The sequence below is a fragment of the Manis pentadactyla genome, chromosome 4 (assembly GCF_030020395.1).
Source record: "Manis pentadactyla isolate mManPen7 chromosome 4, mManPen7.hap1, whole genome shotgun sequence".
Taxonomy (NCBI): Eukaryota; Metazoa; Chordata; class Mammalia; order Pholidota; family Manidae; genus Manis; species Manis pentadactyla.
This window is the reverse complement of record NC_080022.1, coordinates 182927818-182949374: the sequence shown is the minus strand read 5'-3', so window position 1 is coordinate 182949374 and position 21557 is coordinate 182927818. Positions and strand designations below refer to the sequence as shown.

The following is a 21557-nucleotide window of genomic DNA, read 5'->3' as shown; positions in this document are numbered from 1 at the left end:
GACCGCAAATCCTTCTCCAAAGTCAGGGGCTTAGACGTTGCCAGAAATTTCAAGGTAAGTATTCAAGCTTCAAGATTTTTAGTTTGTTAATTTCCTCTGATCATTAATAGACAACTCTAGTCTGAAAGGTTGGGGCAAAAGTTAGCTTTAGTGGCTACTCAGGAGGCAAAGACCACTAGAAATTCACAGGTCTGGGATTCCAAACATCAGGGAAAATCAGCACTTTCTTTCAATCGTGCTTCCCCCGCGGGGTGCTAGCAATGACCCATGTCTAGAAGCATCTACTGAGCTCCTTCCCTGGACAGCCTGTATCCACTGTGGGCAACCGAGGGCAGGAAAGGGCTTTATTCATCTTTGTCTCCAAAGACAAACCTCACATGTTTGTGATAGAAGCCTCAAATGCGGAGCTCTGAATTTGGACAGGGACTGAGGAAGGACAAAGGGACAAAGACTTGGTCCTGGAGATAGGCTTAATTGATGTGTAATCTTACTGGGAAGGCCAAACTCCAGACAGCTGTAAACAGAAGAACAAATCCTAACAGCTAGCCCTTAAAAGATAAAATAATTTGTTTTAAAGGGAAGGAAAGAGAAGCGGGTGGGGGTGGGGGTGGGGGTTGTGCCTCAGATAATCAGTAAAGTTTCCTTGGGACAGATGAGACTTGGGCTGTGATTTCAGTAGAGGGACGTGGGAGCCAGCCGTGGGGGGAGTGGGGTGGGCTTGCAGCTGGGAGCAATGTGTGGAAAGCACCAGCCCAAAGGACGCACTGAACGATCCGATAGACGTCCACGCGGGTGGGAGGAAGTCGAGGTAGACAATCTGCACACCCTTGACTTTAAATCCCAGGCGAGGTTGATACTACCAGCGAGGGAACCCCCACTTTGCGCCGTGGCCACTTCCCTGTGGAACACACCCCAAGGAGGTATTACTTTGTCAATGACCCCTTACAAATGGAAGCGATTCCTCTGAAAGGAATCGAACAGAAGGCCTTCTCAGGATTTAGAGCCTGGAACTCAGGGGTTCATCGCCTTTGAGATTCACTCAAGCAGGACGGTCGGACAGACCACCCTGCAGGAACCCTTCCTACCCGCACTCCGGGGGAGGGCCACGGGGCCGGCTCCTCCTGCCCCTCTCGTTTCCAGTAAGAGTCTGGGATGGAATCCACCACCCTGGCGGCGCCCCCCTCGGCATCCCATCTGCCGTGGGTACTGGGTCTGGGAGGTGGATAGCGGGCCCGGAGGCACGAGCGGGAACCGCCACCGGAGCCTCATTGGTCTCGTCACTGCTCGGAATGGGGAAGAGCCTCAGGGACAGCCTTGCGCCACACCCCACGGGGGAAGTAATGCGCCCCGCCCCTGGTGGGGGGCCTGCACCGGAGCGCAACGAGGTGGGGGCGCTCGGGCACCCCAGAGCTGGCATCCTGGCCGGGCCCCCGGCCGGGCCGCCCCACAGAGGGCGTGTGAAGCCTCAGGCTTGCAGATTTGAACCGAAGAGGCCGAGCGGCCGGGTGCGGTTCCCCACGGCGATTGGCTGCGGCGGCGCCGTGACGCCAACACGGAGGGGCGAGGAAGGGAGGACGCGGGAGGAGCCTGGAAGGGGCGTGTCCGCGCGGCTCCCAGCCCCGAAAGCCCGAGAGCCAGAGGGAAACAGACGCCGGCGCGGACATGGGCCGCCAGCCCCGCTGCCTCGCGGAACCCGCAGAGGGGACAGCGCAACCGCGCCAGCCGAGCGCTCGCGTCTCTGGGGACCGAGGTAGGCCACTAGTCTCCGCTTCTGGCCATGACAGCCCTGCGAGGCTTGGGTGGGCTCGGCTTGGGGGCTCGAAACCCCCCACGGGGCGGAGAGGATTGAAAACGCTGCGATCGGGGGCCAGGGGCGGGGAGACGGCACTGAGAGCCCCACTCCAGCGCACGCGCCAGAATGTCAGGGTTGTGGCCGGGGCGCGTGCGGGCCGGCTCGGGTGCCTGGGACCCGAGCCACGCACCCTGTGTCCGAGCGGAACGGGGCTTGGTAAGGAGGAGGGGGTGGCAGAAGGCCAGGCGAAGCCTCTCTCGGACTCGATTTCCTCTTCCAGACTGATACGCCGACCCTCCCAGGGCGCGGGTGGGGGTGGAGTGAGGGTGGGGTGGGATGGGGCCCGGGTTTTAAAGCTCTCCCCTTGCCGAGGAATGGGGTGTATGTCCGTGTGGGCAGAAGCACAATCGGCGGCGCGCAGCTCGCGGTTCTCCGAGGGGGGCGTGTGTGCACAGAGTTCTCTATGAATAAGAACCAAATTATTCGCCTGTAGTGGCAGAGGCGTGTACACACGCTCTCACTCTCGTACACACACTGCAGCACTCGCCGCCCGAAGTCACTGGGTCCGGGAGAAAGAGGGAAGGCGCTGCCTGGAAGGGAATGACCGTGGAAACAAATAACCACCACTACCACCCCCCCATCCCCCCCGTTGCGAACCCTTTCCTCCTCGCCGGGCTCCCGCCCCGCCCGCCTCCTCGGGAGGCCCGGGCGGGGGAGGCCCTGGCGCCTCTCGGCGGGGTGGAGCCCGGCCGAGCTGGCGGCCCCTTTGGAGCCCGGGAGGGGGCTTGGCGCGGGCGGGTGCGCCGGGTGCGCCCGCGGGAAAGTGCCCCAGTCCCAGCCTCTGGCCGGAGCGGTCGGTTAATGATTTAATCACCCGCTTGGGGCGGCTGAACTGCGCCGGGCCGTCTCTGGCTCCGCCCCCTCCCTGCAGCGCCCCCAGTCGGAGGTACAAAACTGCCCCTGCCTGCGGCACGTCCCCCAGAGCGCCCCTGCAGGTCGGGCCGCCGCCGGTGAGTACCCGGCCGGGAGGTGGGCGGGAACGGCAGCCGGACTGGGAACCGGGCTGGCGGGCTTCCTGGGAGAAGACGCAGGCGGAGCCGGAGACTGGGGGAGGGGTGCTCTCTGCTAACTCAAACCAGATTCCTTGCGTTTCCCGTAGAGATACTGCAGCCTGGGCTTTGGAAGTTTTCTTTTACCCCATAGGAGAATGGAGGGGAAATACAATGCTTTTTCTTTTCTTGTCACCCCGTGCAGTCCGACCGGCTCCCACGCCCTCGACTGCGGCCAGGTGCCTGTTCTTTGCCCCTGGGTCTGGGCAGTTGAACCGGGAAGGGGCCCCCGAGCTGTGCCGCCCTCTGCTCCACTCTGGAGCGAGGATGTCCCTCATCCTTACCCCCAGCAGCCATCTGGACCAGAGGAAGCTCTCCCCATCCAGCGGCGTAAACAATGAGGGGCCCAGTTACAGGCGCGCCTCCTGCAATGCAACTTCTTTGTATAGTCTGGGTTTCTAATAACTCCCTGCCGCCTCCGCCCCCTTTCTGAGGCTGGGGTGGAGGAGGGGATCACTCGGCAAGATGGACTGAATTTTAAGAGAACAAAGAACAGGGCACAAAGGAAGGGGAGCTGAGCTGCGGATTTCCCCTAAAATGGGGAGTCTGCTAGCCCAGGGCTTGGCCCAGCCAGGCCTCTAGGTGGCCCCCGGGCTGGCATCGTGGTCATGGGGCAGGCTTCCCCAGGAGACTTGGGAGGCTGCATCCCTGTGGGGCAGCTAGGACCCACCTGTGAGTGTGGGGGCGCCATGTGGGTCCCAGCTTGTATCAGCTGCCCGGTGTGAGCTTACCATGTGACCAGCGATTAGTGTGGTTTATCTCCTACGAACTTGGACTGTGCCCCTCGGTCCTTGAGGACAGCTGTTCCTTCCCACAATGAGAGTTCGGGGAACCTTGGGAGATAGCTAAGGGGGTTCTCCTGGTCTTCTAAGGGATCTTAGTGGCCCCTGTGGAGGCGTGGAAGGGCCAGTGTGGCACACTGAGCCTGCTCCTAAGTTGGGGCGGTTTTGGGGTGAGTTTTAGCCCCTCTGATACCTGCCTGAGCTCCGGTGGCCCTTGCTCAGGGATGCCCGGGTGCTCATGTTACAGTGCAGGCCTCTGTTTGGAGCATGCTTTCCATTTTCTGGGGATTCTGCCTTTTTGCCTCTTTCTTGACCCTTTTTTTCTCTCCTCATTTCTCTCACACATGCCCACCCACCATGCTCATCCCAATCTGATGTGCATACCCAACCTTCCTCTGTCCTGCTGCCTCTAGAAACGTGACAGTCCACCCTCCTGGCCCTGGAGGCCAGGGAACTCCGAGCAAATGCAGGTCTTACTTTGAAAGTGGGGTTGTGGGGGCACCCAGCAAATGTTGACCTGGGAGAGGGATCTCAGAGCCTTCTTTACAAGTCGGGAGCTTTCCCAGAAGGGACTCCAGTTGGCTGTGGTTCAGGGATTCCAAACCCCTGCACCTCTGGAGTGATTGATTGATTTATGCTGCCAGGACAGGCTGTGCCCAGGTGTGGCGGGCAAGGTGTTTGATATTGGGGGGGCTCCCTCCCTCCCGCTCTCTCCCCTTCTCTGGTTTGGGTCGCTGAGAGTGGAGGCTTATCCAGGATTTCCGTGGGGCAGTGACTCCAAGCCTCCTCTGGCTGGAGGCTGCACAGCCTCAGAGGAGTTGTCCCTGGGGTGGGAGGGAGGAGTCTCCTCGGAGGAACAGGATCTGGGTTGATGCCAGAGATAAGGCTTGGGGGCGGAGGGAGAGGGCTTGAGCAATCTTGCCCTGGAAGCTGACAGAGCTATGACCCTAGGTTAGGTCTTTGACCTATGTGTGTTGGAGGCTTTTCCTTGACTTTGGGAAGAGGAACCAAACCCCAGAGCCATCTGGCCTTGTCCCGAAGGACCGCGCCAGCTAGTACATCTGAGGAGTTCCGGGGTGGATAGCCCGATGGCAGCCCTTTCTGGACCAGGAGCTGGATGGGTGCTGGGAGGGGCCTGTATGTGGGGCAGGACGCGGCCCTTCTCTGCTTGCGGTGAGTAGAGAAGGAAGTTTAGCCAATAGTTTCCCACATTCCTACTCACTGTGTCCCTGAAGTTCCAGCTTAAAATATGCCTCTTGCGGAACCTTGGGCTTCCTTCCAGAAACATACATCAGAGTCTCCCCTAGGCACTGCTTGAGGCTCCATGCCAGGCTAGCAGCACTGGCATCCAGAGCCCTCCTTTTCCGGGAACAGGGGCATTGGTGGTCACCACTCAGCCAGCCAAGCTGAGGAAGGGTCCCCCTTTTGGGTCAGGGGCATGGTCACGAAGGAAGACTTAAACTTACTCAGCCTGTGAGAGAGGGCTCTGCACGGCTGACGGTTCCCTCTACTTCCTGCAACCTAAGTGCTCAGGGTGTCTGACAAGCAACAGTGCCAGGGCAAGAAAGATACCTGGGTGTGTCCTCAGGAACTGCATCTCTTAGGGCTGCTTGGGCCACCGTCTTCTGCCCTTGCCTCAGGGAGGCAGATGGGGGCAGCCTCCACCTCCCTGGGAGAGTCTCTGCGTTCGCCTTATACGAGTGTCCATGTAATTCTTGCAGTGACTGAGCCTGACCCGCAGACCCCAGCTTCAAATCCCAATGTGACGGGGAAGCGGGGCCCTGCATTCCAGCCTCTGTCCCTCCCTCTTCACGCCCAGATGCCCGTTCATACAAGCCACCTCCAGTCCTTAGAATGCTGCTCTTGGCCCCGAAGCATCAGAAGGGGCCTAGTGACACCTTCCCCTTCCCACCCTAGGGGGTTTACGGCTCAACCACATGGTGGGAGTAGAGAGGCTGAGAGAACACAGAGGGGCCTCCTTGGGGCTGGCAACACAATTTGTGGCCCCCCCTAATGAGAATCTGGTTAGGTCCAAAGGCCCACCCTGCATTTTGTCGGGGGTTGATCGTGTACATTATTTGTTGCTGGTAGCACCCAGGGTCCCCCAAATCCCCGAGTTATCTAACCCTCATCCTGAGGAGGAATGGGAAGCCCTTCTCTTCCCACCTTCATTCGTCCACCTATATTGAACCTAAATCAGAGAGAGCTTAAGTCCCATCAAAAGGTGGGCCCCTCCACCCTGTATCACTAAGGGTTAAGGGTAAATAGGGAGGAGAGAAGTCAGATGGGGAAAGAAACCAAGCCTCAGGCCACTTGACCCGCCACTGGTAGGGTCTACAGTCTACATCTGGGCTTCAGAAGCTTGGAGGACCCCCTCCCCCTGTAACAGTTATTCCTGGGGAGCCCCCCCCCCCAAGGACTTTGAAAGGGGTCAGCCCCGGAGCTGTTTGGGTGGAGGTTCGTGTTCCAGGTTAATAATGTGTTCTCTCTGAATGTGGCAGAGCGTCATCTGTGCAGCGGACACAGAAGACTGCTCACCACTCATGTTGTACTAAGCGCTTTATGTATGTATTAGTTTATTTAATCCTGACTATAACACTGGGAAGTATGTGATGTTATCAATCGCTTTGAAAGCTAATGAGGGAACTGACGCACGAATGTCTGGCCCAGCGGGGCAGGAAGTCCGGGGTCCGTGCTCTTTCCGCACCCCACACTCAGGGGCCGAGGCGGGATTTGCCAGCCTGCTCGGCGGGTGAGTCCCGGGCTCCCTCTGGAGACCAGGAGGGTCGGCTCACTCCCTGTTCCTCAGCGGAGCGCACTGTTCTCGGGGGGGCAGTGAAGTGAAACCAAACAAGGCCTGGCTGATCTGATTTCAAGCCCAGCTGCTTCCTTCTGGGTCCCTTGACAGGAGGGAGGAGCCGTGGAGCCACTCCCAGGTGAGGGAGACCTGCCGCACGGGGCGTGGGGTCCCCAGCCAGGCCCCCCTTCCACCTGCCTGGCTTGTCCCGCTGCGATGGGAGATGGGTGGCTTGTATGAGGTGAAGATTGGAGTGGGGAAATGCGTCTCCAGGAAGAGCCCTGTAAATAAGCAGAGTTGCTGAGTGTCCTTGAGTCATGGGCTCCTCATCATCTTGACCCCTGAGTTGTTGCTTCCTGTCCCTCCCTGGTCACAGTGCACTCCTTTCTCTTCCTTGTCAAGCTGCTTGAACTCCCAGGTGGTGAGGGGGGCTTTCTCCTGTCTTCCCCTAGCCCTTAAGCTCACGGTCTGGGATGTGTAGGGAGGTGGGTGCCGAGACGGGGTGAAGGAACAGGGTGGAGAAGGTGGTCCACTCCCAGCCTGTGAGGAGCCGGGCTGCCAGTGGGGTGACCTCCTGGCAGGGGTAGGGGGGGGCCTGTGCTCTCTACCTCCCAGGATTTATCTGAAGTGGTGGGAACTCGAGTGCCGAATTAGAGGTTTTTGAACCTGAGATGCTACGCAAAACCATGCATCCTGTGGTGTGGACACATGCATAGCCTTCCTTGGATTCCAGAGGCCTGGGCCCCAGCAATGTGGAGGACCCTCTCCTGGCCCACGTTACAGTGGAGTGGAAAATGCTGAGGCACAGAATCGGGTGGACCTCGACTCTTCTCTCAGCTCTGTCTACTTAGCAGCTGTGTGACTCGCATGAAGCATTTAACTCTAAACCTCAGCTTTCTTATCTGCAATGTGGGGTCGATGGTAATAACTCCATGGGATCGTCGGGAGGAGTCTATGAGATAAAAGTCTTTCAAGTGCCTAGACAGTGTTACTTTTTTTCTTTTTTTGAAGTCATTTAATCAGTGAAGCAGCTAGCTTAGTGCAGAGTAAAAGTGCAATGAATGAATTCCCTTTTCTTACCTCCTCTGTGACCCATGGTCCAGGGAGAGCTTATCCAACTGAGGTCGGTGGATAGGGTCTAGGATATCATTTCCCAGAGTGGGTTCCTCAGCACACAGTCTTATTAGCTGTCACAGCCCCCATTAGGAGGGGATCCTCCACAACTCCCCGATTACAAATCACTGTTAAAGCTAGACTGGACATCTCTCCTATATTTTCCAGCAATTAAAGGGTACATTCTCTAAGCCATAGCGCATTCCTGTACCTCAGCCTGGCTAAGTTATTCGTATTATTTTCTTATAAGCTGTAAGAAACTGTAAATTCTCTAAGACGATTGGGAATATTTGCATGAATATAGTGGTGAGCATCATGTGAATGGAAATATCCCCAGAACAGCACTGCCAATAGAAATATAATACTGGCCACGTATGTAACCTTCCAGGAGCTGCATTTAAAAAACTACAAAAACAGATGAAATTGACTTGAATGTGTTTTATTTAACTTAGTATATCCAAAATATTACCATTTCACCACATAATCAAAAAGTTAATGAGATATTTTACATTTCATTTTCATACAAATAATTCAAAATCCAGTGTGTATTTTAAATGTATAGCACATCTCCATTTGGATGCTGAATTTCACAAATATTCACCTGGAATTTGGATTTCATAAAATTTACAATTGAAGAAGTAGATTCACACACTCAAGCTGTCTTAAAAATACTAGGTTTTCCAATGACTGAATCAAGTATCAATTTTAAATTTTAAATTGATCAAAGGAAATAAAAAAATTTCCTTAGTTGTACTAGCCACTTTTTGAGCATTCAACACCCTATGTGGTCAGTGTCTACTGTATTGGATGACTGAGGTTTAGAATATTACAGTAAATGCCAGAAACAGAGACATTTTGTGTCAGTAGTAGGTATTCAACATTATATTGACAGTTGAAGCAAATGTAACAACATAAGAATCAGCAATGGAGGAGACAGAATTATTCTTAGTTGCAGGTTATGGGCTTGTCAACATGCAAAGCCCAAAGGATTCCATCATAAAGTTGATCAGAGTGTGTAAGACAGGACAAGTTTAGTAGAGTGGCCATTAAATAGATATAAATGTAGATATTGGTACCTTCCCCATATACCAGCTATGTAGCGAGCCAGAAAATATAGCTGTGTAATAGGGGCAGGATGCAGAAGCCATTCACAAAAATAGATACCATTAAATAAAATAACCCAGAATAAACATGACAAGAAATGTGTAAGACTTGTAGGAAGAAAGGACACAAAATCTGATGGAGAATGTAGAAAAGATTTGAGTAAGTGGTTATGAAGACTTGATGTGATAAAGTCAGTTCTTCCCAAATCAATTTACTGTTTCAATTCCAGTGTAATTCCATAAAGATTTCTTTTGGAGCTTAATGTTTATTTAAAGTCCATCTGGAGGACTAACTACATCAGAAAAGCCAAGAAAATTTTAGGAAAAAATAGCTAAAATAGGGTTTCTTTTTTTTTCCCTCTGCCTTCCCTCCCTCCCCACCCCCACTCCCTGGTCAGTAATTTTAACAGCTTTAATATTTTACAAGCCATACAAGTCCACTGGAAAAGGTGAAGCTCCACCTCCATAAAAGAAAATGGGCAAAAGTCTTCAATAAGCAATTCAAAAGAGAAAGGACACAGATGCCAATAATAATGTTTTTTGAAATGCCCACCCTCATTAGTAATTACATTTTTAATTATTGGACACCATCACTGGGTGTTGGTGGAACTGTAACTTGGTTAAACCTCTGGAGAACAAGTCAGCAATGAGAAAGAAAAGTAATTTAACTCATAAATATGTAGCCTCTGGAAATAAGGCTTTAGACTTAGCTAGAAGGATATTTGTTACAGAGTTCAGACAAAACTGAAGCAATCTGGCCATTCATCATTGGTCCACTGGAGATAAAATTTAGGATATTAGGACTGGTATTCATCAGTGGCCCACTGGAAGTAAAATTTAGGATATTAGGACTTATTCCAAAATAATGTGGCATTATTTATTAACATGTAAATATTTTCACCCAAATGTGAACAATAGTTGGGTTCATTTATCCATCTACAGTAGAAAGTACTGCTTGTAAAATGGAAGGGGAAAATGTGTAAATCAGCATTAACCGATAGAAGCATCTTACAAATAATTTACATTTTTAATAGCTACACTTAAGAAAAGTAAAAAGAGATGGGTGAAATTCACATGTTATTTAACCCAGTATATTCAGAATATCATTTTAACACGTGATCAATGTAAAATTTTAATGAGCGAATTTACATTCTCTTTCATGCTAAACCTTTCAAGTCCAGTATATATTTGACCTGTTACCACATGTCTACTTGGACTCATCACATTTTAATGCTCTAAAAGTGGCTCCGCAGTCACATAAGGCTGGTGGCTGCCACATTGGGCAGTTTAGCTGTAAATCAGTTCATAACCCCTAGAGAGGCGGCAGAAAGTGGAATGCTGAGAGGTTCTGGTACGGACTGTGTGTAGTGTAGTGTGGACTACCTGGGACAGGTTCACCCCCCACTCCGGGACATTTCGCCAGCCCTGCCTCCCTCCCCAGTGATGCCTGGCTGCGTGCAGCCATGTAAAGCACGCAGCGGCCCGGGGGCTTTGCTCACTTTACAGTTCTTCCAGGAAGAGACTGCCAAAGCAGAGGACGTCTACCTCCAGAACATGGGATCTTCCCAGGTGGGACTGGGCAGTGGCACCCTGGGGCCGGTGAGCCTGGTCTGGCTTCTTTGGCAGGCAGGGAGGGTGCAGCAAGTGCAGGGTGCCCAGCCTGGGAGGTTTTAGGAAGAGAGTTTGGGTCAGTTCTGGTCTTCCTTCATGGCAGCTGGAACTGCCCAGACCCACAAGGTGAAGACTGGAGCGGGACGGGTGTGAGAAACATCCGAAGCAGGGCGTTGTGCCGGGCACACTCCTAAATATGCCCAGGGCATCCTGGCTTCTGCCCCAGGTGCTCCTTCCCACCTTGTACCTCCCAGGGAATAAGAACAAACGTTGGGGTTCCTCAGAGCAGGAAGCAGAAATGAGACCCTGGTAGCGAGGAGCCCAGGGGAGCCCGCCCCGGAGCATAACTCTAATGGGGGAGCCTGTTGAGTGAGTGCGTCTTCATTCCAAGGGTCTTAGATAAACAGGCTCCTAATCCCTGTCCTCCCTGTGTCCTCTCAGCTGCAAACATCTGAATAGGTCAGAGGGCATCACCTCATACAGAAAATCATGTGCTCAAGGTCTGCCAGAAATGGGCGGAAATCACCATTTAGCAGCTGTGAGAATAAGCGAGGGAATTTGCCCCTTCTGAGCCTGTTTCCCTTCTGTAAAATGGGGGGCCATCATGACACCAATCTTGCAGGCTCACAGTGTCCCAGCACAGTGCCTGGCATGCAGCAGACGCCAGGGAAGGGGGCTGCTGAGATATCGTTGTTAATGCACCTGGTGGTTGGCCAGTTGCCGGGGCCCTGGGGTGCTGGCTGTCTTTGTGTGATCCCTGCCCCATGTGGTTTTCTCGCTCCCTTGCAGCCATCAGAAGAGCTGAGCTGAGGCTGTAGAGGCCACAGGAACAGACCTTCACCTGCCCAGGGGATCTCAGATAGGACCTCGCTGTGGGATTGCCCATGCGGGAGGCTGGCCTCCAGCTCGGGGCTTCTGTATCACTGGAGATGGGCCAGTCTCCGGTGATGGGGGCGGGGGACGCCTGTTACCTCTCATCTCCTGCTCAGTTGAGTTTCAGGCGTCAGGAAGCAGCTGTCAGGGAGTGAGTTCTGTTGGGGGCGTCCTGATTTCCCTCCGTGTTTCCCCTGATCCCAGGTTGTTAAGAGATTGCCCACCTTCTCCTCCCACACAGCTTAGAATAAAACAAGGACTAAGAAACATGTCCGGCTAGCCAGGAGGGGGACACAGAGAACAAAGATCAGTGGAAGATTTTTCTATGTGAGTGAGTGTGGACAGAGTCCTATTCTCTCCCAGCCCCAACTCAGTGCCTTGTACTGAGCCCAAGAACTGGATGGTTTTAGCTGGTTTTGAAATAAAGTCTTTTCCATAAGCCTTTGATGCACTGGGATTTTTATTATTATTATTATTAAAATAGCAGTATCAAATTAAAGGAAGGCGCTTTTTTTTTGCCTGTTTTTCTCAAGCCTGACATAACTCTGATTTCTCTGCATGCCCTTTCAGCCTTTCTTCATGAACGCATGCTTACGTAGAGTTGTGATCACTGTGCATGAACAAGCACACGTCTGCTTTCTTCCTTCCTTGTGATGCTGTCTGACAAACAGTTTTCCATGTTGCAGCGTAGACTTTATAGATGCTGCTTTTGTTCTCTGCACTGTAATCTGTTAACAGAGTTAGTGGTTTCTGGTTTTCTCAACCGTTTCCTTATCATTGTCTTGTTAGGTTGTTCCCAGTCTTTTGCTATTAACAAACAAGGCTTCAGTGATTGTCTATGTGTGTGACTTCTTCCTGCTTTGAAATCGGTCCATAGGAAAGGTTCCCCATTGTGGAGGTTGCTAGATCATACTCATTTTAAAGCCATTATTTAAAGAAACTGTCCTAGTTGCCAAGGCCCCAGGACCATACTTTGAGTTAATGCGTGACCGTTTTAGGGGCTGGAGACCTGGTGTGGAAATAAAGCCTTGGCTTCCATCCATGACTGAGGGCAGGTCCCATCATTTAGTCTCTCCATCTCTGAGAGTATGATTGCCCCATTCCCAGGTGTTTTAAGGACACATTGACAAAGATACACAAGTGGTACAGGAGTGATGATTGTGGTATTTCAAGTGCCTATCTTGGGCTTTTTAAAAAAATTGTGGCTGTTCAGGCTCAGATTATTTTAATATAGTGCTTCTTAACCTCCTGGTGCAAACACCATACTCTCAAACACGAGGGCTTTTGGCAGTGCGCTTGAAAAAACTACAAGATTCCAAATAGCACTGAAGTCAGCTGAAATGACAACACAGCCCCATTGAAGTTCTTCCTGAAATATGTAACAATGTGGATGCAAGCAGCCACAGTTCTCTCCATTCACTTAGCTGCCCGTCAGCCCTGTCACGCTGGAATAAAACAGGCTCCTGCCTTCCTGGGACTTCTTATCTTTCCAGGATAAGGCTGGTAAGTGTTCCAAGAAGCACCGAATCTTTCTCTAGTGAGAAAGCTTCTTACACAGTCTTTGCTTGCACTCTGGGAGGAAGATTCAGGGCCTGCCACGTGAGACCTGCCACTGGAAGAGGACTCCTGGGGCCTGCTCTGGCCCATAGGTGTCCTGGAGGCCCCTTTCATTCTGCCCTTTCTCTCCTCTCCATTCTGGGCCCTCAGCAACTCCTGGGGGCACTGCCTGCAGAACAAGCCCTGGGTATGCCACTTCTGTCCATTTTCTTACTAGTTGCTCCTGTGTTCCAGCTTCCATTCCCCTCTGCTCTGAATTTCCACTTCCTCTCCTCCATGCCTCCCACACCAGCCACCACGGGAACCTCTAAGTATACAGACTGGAGGACTTGCCTGCTTAGGAAGTGCTGTTGGTTTCCTTCTTCACCTAGAACATCATCCAAACTCCAGCTCGGTCTTAGGGAGGACCCTGTCTAACCTGCCCTCTGGCCACTATATTTTCATTCTGTTGCTCAAGCTTCTTCCCACCACTGGGCCTTTGCATGTGCTGTTCCCTCCACCGGAATGTTCTTGACAGACACACTTGGTTCCTTCTCTATTCTCAGCTCACAGTGCCCCTGCCTCAGAGGCGCCTCTCCCACCCTGGAAGTCTCACACGCGATCCCATGACCCATTGTCCCCTTGACAGTGAGGACTGTGAGATACTGTTTAATTTGTGTATTTAGCCCCGGTTCCCATCCACCCACACGCACATACAAGTGTGACCTGGAAAGGCAGGGGCTTGTCCACTGGCTATATTCACTGCTGTATCTCTGGGGCCCAGAAGACCATGGGAAAATGGGTGGGCATGCAGTAAGTCCATGAAGAAGGAGGGAAGGAAAGGAAGGAAGGAGGGAGGGAGGAGGGAAAGAGGGAAATGGACAAAGCCTCTTATAGCCAATCCAAGCCATGACTGAAGCCTTCTTGTGCCGAATGTCCCCTTCTGTCCGGCTACATTGCTTGGGGCTGGTGCGGATGGTTAAAACAACTCCCGAAGTGAGGAAGAGGAAGGGGGGTGACTGCCCAGTGCCAGTGGGCGCTGAAGCATGACTACCCCTCGATCCAAGGTGAGCTACAGGTCAGCTGCAAAGTGGGCGGCTGGCCTGGCTGCTCCAGGAGAGCTCAGGTCTGTTGCCTGCCTCGGGCTGGGCTGCCAGGACAAGCCACTTGCTCGGGTGTTTGGAGTGCATTGGCCCAGCCTGTCCTTCTGTCTGTCTAGTTGGTGCTGGGCTGGATGACCAGGGAGGGCAGTGCTCTGCAGGGAGGATGGGTGCAGGCTCCAGGCAAGGCCTGTCCTCTCTAGTCGCAGGAGCAGAGCTGATGGCGAGCACGGGCAGTGTCAGCCCAGCCAGGGACCTGGCCCTCCAGGGAGGGCTCATTGCTCCTGCCTTACGAGGAATGTTCTGTGGTTGGTGGGGCCAAGGGTAGAAAATCTGGTTGCCCCAGAGGCTGGGGAGAGCCAGGAAGAGCTATGAGTTGCTGCTCCATTTTTCTTTGTCAGGAAAGAGGGATGTTGTCTTCCGGGGTGGGGTGGGGATGTCCCGCCCAGGGCAGGCTGTGGGGAGTGGCCACCCGTCACCAGGCAGCCTATTTTAGCCACTTCCCCAGAGCTGAGTCACGCTGCATAGTGACACCCCCTCCAAGGCCACAGCTCCCTTTGGCACCAGCCCTTTCCGGGGTGCACTCGGTCCCCTGCACTGCTCCCAGGACCAGCCCAGGCCGCCGCTTGTACTGAAACTGGTGTTCCATCTCCTCGCCCCCAGGTCATTCTCTACAAAGCTTAGGTGATGTCGTCACTGGGGGCGGTGAATTTAAGGACTTAACAACAACCCAGCGAGTGAGTTTCCACCAGCCTTGAAGCCTGGCCTGTCTAGGCTGATTCTGCCTCTAGGGCCCCAGAGACTAGCCCTGCCCATTCCCTGGACTCTGGAGTACGGCAGCCCCTCCCCGCCAGGCAGTGGGACCCCCAGTAGCCCCATCTAGCTCTGACTCTCTCGGGACATTTTCGTGCTGGATACTGAGGTGGTCTGGTTTTCCACAAGCCGCAGAGCCTCATCCCCTCCCTGCCCAGGAGCAGGCCCACAGGCAGCAGATAGCATGAGCCCAGTTTGTTGCTGTTTTGGGGGGCTGGAAGGCTGTGCAAGAAGTTGGGGCTCTGGCATTGTCCTAGGGTTTCTCCTTCTGGCTCCTCTTACTTTCCTGTCTGGCTTTACCTGTGAGAAAGTGCTAGAAGAGGTTGGGACCCTCGTGTCCTATAGCTGTGGTGGCCAGGATGCCCGGTCCCTGTGGGTGACCACAGGGGTCTGTACTTCAGTGCTGAGGCCTGGCAGCTGGGCCTGTGGGTTCCTCTTCCCTCTAACAAGCACTTAGCATCCGGGAAACCGCAGCACTTGGAGTTGCTACCTGAGTGTGGGGGTCCCGGCCATTACACCAAAACCCCTTACACAGCTGTGGACATTCATGTCCCTGTTCCCACAGTTCTGACCCTGTGTGTTTCCTCCCTGCCACACCCCCTTTCTTTTTCTTTCCTTCTTTTAAATTATCATTTCTATTGGTTTGTTTACTTGGTGAATAATAGCACATGCTTTATTTTCACCTGTGTGTTCCCAACGCGGGGCACTTTTGCCCCCCAGGGAACATGCGGCGATGTCTGGTACTTAGGTTGTCACGTCTGGGGGAAGGATACTGCTGGCATCTCGTGGGCAGAGGCCAGAGACTGTCACACATCCTGCAGGACAGCCCCCACACGAAGGACCTGGCTCAAAGCGTCAATAGTGTCCAAATCTTACAACATAAGAACTTTCCCAAGGCAGCTGCCCGGCTCCTCCTGTCCCGACTCCCCCGGCCGGAAGCAGGGAGGGACGCTCAAGTGGTTATGTAACTGACCAGGGATGCCACCCACCAAGGCCAGAGAAGGGCCTGCAGGGGAACCCAAAGAGCCTGGGGCCGGGAACCAGCTTCTAGCCCAGCTCACCCCTCTGATGCATAAACCTGGACAAGCCACTTCGCCTCAGTAAACCTGTTTGCAGCTGCACTGGTGTCCCCTCCCTCCCGACCATTTGTTTGAGGTCCCAGGCCTCTGTGACTAGAGGCAGGCTCTGGACTGCAGGCAGGTTGAAGACGTGGGCCCTGACCTTTCTTGTCTCACTGCCCTGGGGGTTTTTCCAGTACCAGAGTTCGTTAGAAACCTGGTTTGTTTTCCTTCTGTGTTACGGCCAATTCCATCTTCCCTTTCTCTTTTTTTTGCCAAAAAGAATTTCCCCAGTGTTTGGCCAGGAAGCCCATGGCTGGCCCAGAGGGTCATATGTGGCGACTCTCCTGGAGCACAGCTGAGGGAGTGACCCTGAGGCCAGTACTTTTCATATGTCTAGTTTAGGGGTCAGCAAACTATGGCCCACAGGCCCAATCCAGCCTACCACTTGTTTTGATAAATAAAGATTTCTTGGGACCCAGCCATGCCCATCGTTTTGCATATAGTTACTGCTGCAAAGTAGCTGATGGTATCAGCCACAGAGCCACTTTACGGAATCTCTGGCCCTTTACAGAAAATGTTTGCCAGCTCCTGGTCTGGCCGTACCATGTGTAATTGTGTAGAGGTGAGATCCCGGGGCGTGGGCAGGAAGGAGGGTTCAGGTTGTGGGTAGGGGAGCTAACTTCCCTAGGGGTTTGGTGGGGACAATGAGGAGGGAGTACTGACCAGTTGCAGTGGGTCATCTCAAGGCCTTCCAGAAAAGACCTCTGGGCCCAGCCCTGGTCGCCTATGTGGCAAATTTGCCCCGGTGTCTGGCTCCCGCTGCCTGACCCAAACAACTTTGTTTGCTGGAGTGACTGCCTGGGTGGGGGGGCATCAGACTGGGCATCAGCAACTGGACAAGCAACAATAGCCCAGCGTGGGGAGAGAGACAGAGGGCACAGCAAGGTCAGGCTGGGTTCCCTGAAGCAGGGCTTTTGGCTGAAGTGAAGCCAACCCCACTTGGGGCTTAAAAAGGCAGAAAGGGGGAAATAAGAGGTGGGGGAGGGTAGGAGGGACATGTTGGCCTTCCAACAGTTGTGTTTGAAGACTATCCTAGGCGCTGTTAGACAGGGGTCAGTGGTAAACAGCCCCATTGAACCCTCTGGGAGATTACACTCCAGTGGGCAGAGCTAGAACCATGTAGCCAGTGCCTGCTGGGAGGGGATGTCCGAAGTGTGCTGGTGGGGAAGAGAGGGCCGGGAGGACTCACCCTGGCTGAGGACAGTTTCCCAGACGAAGTGACATCTCAGCTGAGCGCTGAATGGTGTTGGGTGAGTCAGGTGACAGGGTATTGTAGCAGGGAGCTGCGTGTGTCCAGTCCTGGAGTCCAGGAGATAGAAGATCAGGGCTGAGTGCCCAGGTAGTGGAGTGGCGCTGACAAGGGAGGTGGGGACTGGCCACCAGATGAAGGGGTCTGTCCTGGGGGGTCCTAGGTGGACTTTGCTTTGGCTAAGAGGTGAAGGATGCACTGGAGAGGGACGAAAGGGGAAGCAGGGGTCCTGCTGGGCTGGGAGAATGCAGTGGCCTGGTGTGGGGCAGCGTCCAGGGGTAAGGAAGAAATGCGGGTGGGGCATCCCCTTGGCAAGCTCTGGAGTGGAAGCGTGGGCCTGCCACGAGGGTGCCCCTGAGAGCCGGTCTGTTGGAAGGACTGACCAGCACCGCCCCTTATTCATCACACTGCGAAACCCCACCTCCCCACTTTACTGTGCCCGGCACTGCTGGGCCTAGCATCGGGGCAGGTCCCTGTTGGGGGGATGGGACTGGTTTGGCCCCAACACTGCACTTCAGCTTGGTCCTTACTGGATGCTGTACGGGTGGTGCCCCGAGCTTTCGAATGGCCTGGGCTCGCCCTGTACTGCCTCTTGGTTCTGGCTAATCCCCCAGGGGTCTCGTCCCTGCCTCCTTGCCCCCCTAATGATTAAAGAAACTGGGAGAGAGTTTTCCAGTCCTCATCTCCGGGGTAGAGGTTGGGTCCTTGGCAAAGAGCTTGGGGTCCCACGGTGGAGGCCTCACAGGTAGGCTCCTCAGTTATGGGACACCTGCCAGGGACTGGAAGGCAGGCTGTTGAGCTGGTTCTGTAGCTCCCAGCAGCCCTGCCCCGATTCAGAATGCGAGCCAGGCTGCCCGCATACATGGAGGTGCCAGGTAGTGTCTGCCTGGGGCCCGTGCTGTCCTCTCCCTCCTCTGAGGGTTCCACTAACTCCACAGGGACTGAGGACAGACAGCAGGAAGAACTTACAGCACTTCTCCAGACTGGCTGTCCACAGGAGCCAAGTCCTGGCCTCTGTCTCTTTCCTAGACTGCTGCACAGGGTCGCCTGCGCACCTCCACATCCGTTACTGTGGCTGTCCTCACTCTAGCACCAGCCTGGTCAGAGCACGGCGGGGTGCAGCGTGGGGAGGTGCTTGTCCTTTAGAAGACACATTGTCTCCCAAGTTTCAAGGAAAGTGTTCCTGGCTACTTGAACTCTGAACCGATCTGCAAAAGCACTGCCCTAACCTGAGAGCCTGGGCATGTCGACATCGTCAGGGTTATGAAATCAATTGCTGGCCTAGTTCACAATATTCATTTTGGTAGGAGGTCTGGGGTTTAAATAACAACCTTGACGGTTGGGCTTTTGTGCTGTGTGGCCAGCCTGGTTAACCCTGTGCGTGCTGTTCTCTTCTTGCAGCGCTGTGATCTCCTAGTTAGTACCCCTTCTACCCACCGGACTGCAGATCTGACCCGACCTCCCTGCTGCCTTCGGGGGGCTGCCTCCCCTCCGCACCTCCAGCAAGATGCCAATCCTCAAGCAGTTGGTGTCCAGCTCCGTGCACTCCAAGCGCCGCTCCCGGGTGGACCTCACGGCCGAGATGATAAGCGCCCCACTGGGTGACTTCCGCCACACCATGCACGTGGGCCGGGCGGGGGACGCCTTTGGGGACACCTCCTTCCTCAACAGCAAGGCTGGAGAGCTGGATGGTGAGTCCCTGGACGAGCAGGCCTCCTCCTCGTCCTCCAAACGCAGCCTCCTGTCCCGGAAGTTCCGGGGCAGCAAGCGGTCGCAGTCGGTGACCAGGGGGGACCGGGAGCAGAGGGACATGCTGGGCTCCCTGCGGGACTCAGCCCTGTTCGTCAAGAATGCCATGTCCCTGCCCCAGCTGAACGAGAAGGAGGCCTCGGAGAAGGGCTCCAGCAAGCTGCCCAAGAGCCTGTCGTCCAGCCCGGTGAAGAAGGCAAGCACCGGAGAGGGCGGCCAAGAGGAGTCCGGAGTTGCGGAGGAGGGACTCCGGCGGAACGGGGCCACGGCCCCCCACTCCCCCGACCCCCTCCTCGACGAGCAGGCCTTCGGGGACCTGACGGATCTGCCTGTCGTGCCCAAGGCTAGCTTTGGGCTGAAGCATGCTGAGTCCATCATGTCCTTCCACATCGACCTGGGCCCCTCCATGCTGGGCGACGTCCTCAGCATCATGGACAAAGAGGAGTGGGGGCCGGAGGAGGAGGATGGCGGTTACCGTGGTGACCAAGTCCCCCAGGCTCCCGCTCTGGCAGCGGCAGCTCCTCCCCTGGCAAGGCAGGAAGGCGAGGTGGGCCCAGACCTGCCCCCGCTGCCCGCCCAGGCCCTGCAGGACGAGGGCTGGGCAGCGGCAGCCCCCAGCCCCGGCTCGGCCCGCAGCGTGGGCAGCCACACCACGCGCGACAGCAGCTCGCTGTCCAGCTGCACCTCGGGAGTCCTGGAGGAGCGCAGCCCTGCCTTCCGGGGGCCAGACAGGGCCCAGGCCACTCTCCCCAGGCAGCCTGACAAGGAGTTCTCCTTCATGGACGAGGAGGAGGAGGATGAGATCCGAGTGTGAGGTGGGCAGGCGGCCGCACCCAGCCCTTGGCTGCATCTCCTCCCTGCCCAGCCCTCCACCACCTCCACCTCCCTCCCCACGCAGGGGCCGCCAAGAGCCTGGCCTCAGCCCCAGACCCTGGACCTCATGGACGAGGGGCATCGGCTGAGCCCGGGAGCCTGCAGATGTGGGGAGCTGGCACAGGTGCCGACGGGGTGCCCGGCTGCGTTGCCCTCCCTGCCCCCTGGGCTCTGGACGGAGTTGCGTTCTCATAGCAGGAATGTTTGGCCTTTCCTCCACCCTGGCCTCCAATGGATGCCAGATGTCAACTGAGTTCCAGCCTCATGTAGCAAAAGCAGGTCCGCTCCAGGGGACAGCCTGGGTGCCAGAGCAAAGGACACTTGCTCACCTTTTCTCTCCTGGCCTTTTTGCTCTGAGCCATGGTAACTGTGTCGCAGGAGGAGAGTGTTGGTCCCTGTCCCTCCTTCCCCATCCCTGGCTCCTGCACCGGAAGTCTGGAACCCCTTGGGGTAAAGCCCGATGGAACTGTGCACTAAACGCGACCCCTTCCGGGGAAGAACACAGGATGGCAAAGGAAGGCCACAGGCCTCTTGAAATTTCAAGAAGGGGCTCTTCCAGGATGACACTAGGAATAGCCCGCGGCATTGCTTGGTCCCTATGGACTTGTTTATTCATTCTTGTTACGTTTAAATCCTTGTAGCGCAATATCAAGAACAGTGTTAATAGGTAGGTGTGCCACCAGAAGGAAAGCCAAATCCTTCTAGAAAACCTTTATACTAAGTGCTTCCAAACTTTATTTAGAACTATATGGGGTGAGCGTCTGTGTGTTGCCCCAGCCCCCAGCCCCCACCCCTCATTGCTATTAACAACCAAAGGCACCTAGCGTAGGAAAGTTCTGGAAGATAGTTTTTAAAAGATATTCCTATGGAGGGATAAACACTTTTTGGGCTGGGTTGTTCTCTCCCCACTGCCTCCTGTTCTGCTACTTTTCCCTCATTTCTCAGGCTTCTGCCTGCTGAACCCCGTCCCCTACTCATAGGGTTGCCAAATTTAGCAACAAAATAGAACAAAAACCAGAATGCTAAGCTAAATTGGAATTTCAGGCTCACAAAGGACAACTTTTTCATATAAGTATGCCCATGCCGTTTTTTTGGAGGGAGCATATTTATGTTAAACAAGTATTTGTTCTGAAATCAAATTTCACTCTGCTTCCTGTAACCCTGCCCAAGGGGATTGAGTAGGAGCTTGGGTATGAGCCCTGGGGTTAACTGATGATTATTTTTCTGCCCTGGGAACAGGCTGACCCTCCTTCTGTCCCCTGGTAGCCAGCGGGGCAAGAGGGACAGATAGACCCACCGTAGGGTCCAGCCCCGAGCTGGTGGGCATGGCCACTCCAGCCTCCTTTTTTTGCCAGATCCTGATCCAGACACTAATGTAGATCCTGTTTGCAGCCTCCAGCCATGCTCCATTTCCAGTGGGGTGGCTCCCGCGGTGGGGCAGGTTCAGAGGCGTGTGCAACCCCCACCAGCTGCCCTTGAAACCCATCCAGACAATGGTCAGTTCCAGATTCTAAACTGTATATATTTTTTTCATGATACTGTTAAGACAGCAAGGAAACATTAAACAAGCCCTATAGCATGCCTGGTGTCGGTCTCTGCTTCTAGGGAGGGTTATTTCAGGACATGGTGGTGGGGTGAGGGTAGGGCCTGAGGTGCCTATGCCCTGAGGCTCTTGGGGGCCCCCCTCCCCTCCAGCACTGCTCTCCAGCCTCTAGGAGGACAAGGCCTCCTGTGCCATTACATCTGCCAGAGATTTGGGGCTTGAGCATCTCAGCTGCCACTTACCAGCTGTACCCTTGGGCACCTAGTCACTTAGCTGCTCTGGGCCTCCTCCTTGTCTTGTGGGACCCCTGCTGCTCTTGAAGGGCCGGGCTGCAGGACAGCCGGGGTGTTAGGGAGGCTGTGTTCTCCTAGGCCCTCAAGTGCCATCCTGGGA

General features: G+C 54.6%; 1 protein-coding gene across 2 annotated transcripts; it reads left to right on the top strand.

Annotated features, from left to right (window-relative positions):
• Positions 1-1600: 1600 nt before the first annotated feature.
• Positions 1601-21200, top strand: CDC42EP4 (CDC42 effector protein 4). 2 transcript variants are annotated; one of them, XM_036900061.2, is made up of 2 exons: positions 1601-1750; positions 18401-21200. In XM_036900061.2, exon 2 carries the CDS (start codon positions 18507-18509, stop codon positions 19560-19562), a length of 1056 nt encoding a protein of 351 aa, XP_036755956.1. In that variant the 5' UTR covers positions 1601-1750; positions 18401-18506; the 3' UTR covers positions 19563-21200. The 2 variants fall into 2 exon arrangements, with proteins under 2 accessions (XP_036755956.1, XP_036755957.1); XM_036900062.2 differs by lacking the exon at positions 1601-1750 and adding an exon at positions 2626-2802.
• The last annotated feature ends 357 nt before the right edge of the window (positions 21201-21557 follow it).